Consider the following 2,398-nt stretch of genomic DNA (forward strand, 5'->3'; position numbering starts at 1 on the left):
ATGGCCCCCCAACCCCAACCCCAACCCCAACCCCAACCCCAACCCCAACCCCAACCCCAACCCCAACCCCAACCCCAACCCCAACCCCTCTGTATCATCCCCAACCCCTCTGAATCATCCCCAACCCCTCTGGATCATCCCTAACCCCTTTGGATCAACCCTAGCATCATCTACTCCAACACCAAATATACTTATGTATTTATTTTATCCAAATAAATTTATATATTAATTTTATCCAAATATATTTATTATTAACCTTTCCAAAATTATATATAAATTTATATATTTATATATAAAAATTATATACAAATAAATTTTTAATTAGACAAAAATATCAAGCAATATTTTTTTTTTTAATTAATTATAAAATAACATTAAATTAATAAATTATTTTTATTTAAAATTAATTTTATATTTTTTATTTTATTAATAAATATTTTTTAAAAAAATGAAATAAATAAAAATTAAAAAATAAAATATTTTTTATTTTGTACTTTCTATTAAAGTTAATAATTAAAAAAACAATAATATTTTATAAATAAAATAATAACATAAAAAATATCCACATATTCTCTTAGTATAAAATATAATCAAATTCATTATATAATTTAAAATATAGTTTTCATTAAAATAAATTTCAATATTATCTTTTTAAAGAAGTAGCCTCTTAAGCTATTAAGTTTTCTTAAACTTAAACTTATGCAAATCCAATCCTAATACTTTTTTTCTAACTAGAGCTGGTGCCAGAATTTGAGTTAGAGCTAGAGCTGGAGCTGGAGCTAGAGCTGGAGCTGGAGCTGGAGCTGGAGCTGGAGCTGGAGCTGGAGCTGGAGCCTGAGCTGGAGCCTGAGCTGGAGCCTGAGCTGGAGCTATAATAAGAATAGTAGTATTTAGTTCTTACCCAAAGAGTTGTGTTTTCCAAATAATCAATTTGTGTTCCAGTTCTTAAAGTGATTAATCCATTCTACATTTAAATAGCACTACATTTTTATTATTTGCTACATTCCCTTAAAGCTTGTTAATTATCAGTAAAAGTTTAAGTACCTAATTATTATTCAATAGTGCCATTCATAATCTATTAATAAGTAGTCTCATATTTTGCATTTCCTTCAACAAAGTTAACATCAATACTATTTTAAGTATACTCAGGAACTGGAGGAGCTAGTTCTACGTATGATTTTAAGAAATAAGAAGTTTAGTTTTTAGAATACATGATTATATTACCGATCCTAAGTGTATAAACCCAAGATTCATTAGTTTAAGTACCAGTGACACCAGAACATTATTCACTTGATTCAATACATGCTTTTAAAGCTATATTTAAATTTTGATAAGTTAAACATGATTTTTAACATTAACCTAGGGCGGCGGTTGTGTATTCATCAAATTAAACTTCAGATTTCACTCCACGGAATAAACCAATTTCTTTTATTTATTTACCGGTTTATACGGGTTTATTTTGCGTGGTAGATTCTGAAGAAGAAGATGATGAAGATGATGAAGAGGATGAAGAGGATGAAGAGGATGAAGAGGATGAAGAGGATGAAGAGGAAGAAGAAGAAGATGAAGAAAAAGTGGAAGTACTAACATTAGATTTGAAATAACAATATAAACCTTCTAAATAAGTAATTTTATCACCAGATCTTAAATAATATAAAGTTTAACCATTTACTATAGATTAATTTACACCAGAGCATTGATTATCAGGGTTACATTATTAGAAAGCTAATTCTTAAGTAGAGAAACTTTAGCAGGATCCATAACATGATCCAATAAGGCCATTTTTAAATTCTTAATACTTGATATTGTATTTAGTATTTCCTAAGGTTGTAGAAGAATTATATTCTTTATTAGTTGAAACGGCTTACATTACTATTTCTTATATGGTGCTTGTTGTTACCGATGATCTGAAATAGGTTGTTGCTGAAGGATTTTTGGAGAGAGTCTTTTAATTTCTAATAAGTACTTAATTATTAGAAGAGAAGGTAGAAACACCATAACATTTTGACTCTCCACAACATTAATCTAATGCAGCACTTTAATTAGTAAATTATTAGCAATTTTCTCCACATTCAGCAATTGTTGACTATAATAACGTTCTTTCAGTATATATCGTGAAAGTACATGTTTTTTATTAATTTCCATTTTTTACAACTATTTAAACTGTAGAATCTTATAAGGATTTTTTTAAAGAATTAGAAAATACTAAAGTAAATAAAAAAGTTAATATTATTATTTTTTACATTTTTTTATCAGCTTTTTATTTATATTATATATTTATTTTTTTATATTATCTTTTTATCAATAATTTATATTAAATGGTGTGTTTATGCGTTTTTTAAATTAATAAAGACGTTTTTCTTAAAAATTAAAATCAAGTATTTTTACTTTTTAAATT

The 2,398-nt window shown here is 27.1% G+C and overlaps 1 protein-coding gene across 1 annotated transcript, besides 7 other annotated features; it reads left to right on the plus strand. All coding sequences in view use genetic code 6, as the record gives it.

Moving 5' to 3' along the window:
- The first annotated feature begins 6 nt into the window (after positions 1-6).
- Positions 7-88: a microsatellite.
- Positions 79-157: a microsatellite.
- Positions 158-181: 24 nt separating this feature from the next.
- Positions 182-255: a microsatellite.
- Positions 182-265: a microsatellite.
- Positions 266-610: 345 nt separating this feature from the next.
- On the plus strand, positions 611-2,113 carry IMG5_151300 (hypothetical protein; the record flags this gene model as incomplete). The annotated part of the gene is made up of 1 exon (XM_004030848.1): positions 611-2,113. A coding segment is annotated over one exon (720 nt), but the record flags the coding sequence as incomplete, so codon positions are not given.
- Positions 759-871: a microsatellite.
- Positions 1,475-1,571: a microsatellite.
- Positions 1,482-1,558: a microsatellite.
- Positions 2,114-2,398: the final 285 nt, after the last annotated feature.

The sequence above is a fragment of the Ichthyophthirius multifiliis genome (assembly GCF_000220395.1).
Source record: "Ichthyophthirius multifiliis unplaced genomic scaffold scaff_1120509251162, whole genome shotgun sequence".
NCBI classification, from domain to species: Eukaryota; Ciliophora; class Oligohymenophorea; order Hymenostomatida; genus Ichthyophthirius; species Ichthyophthirius multifiliis.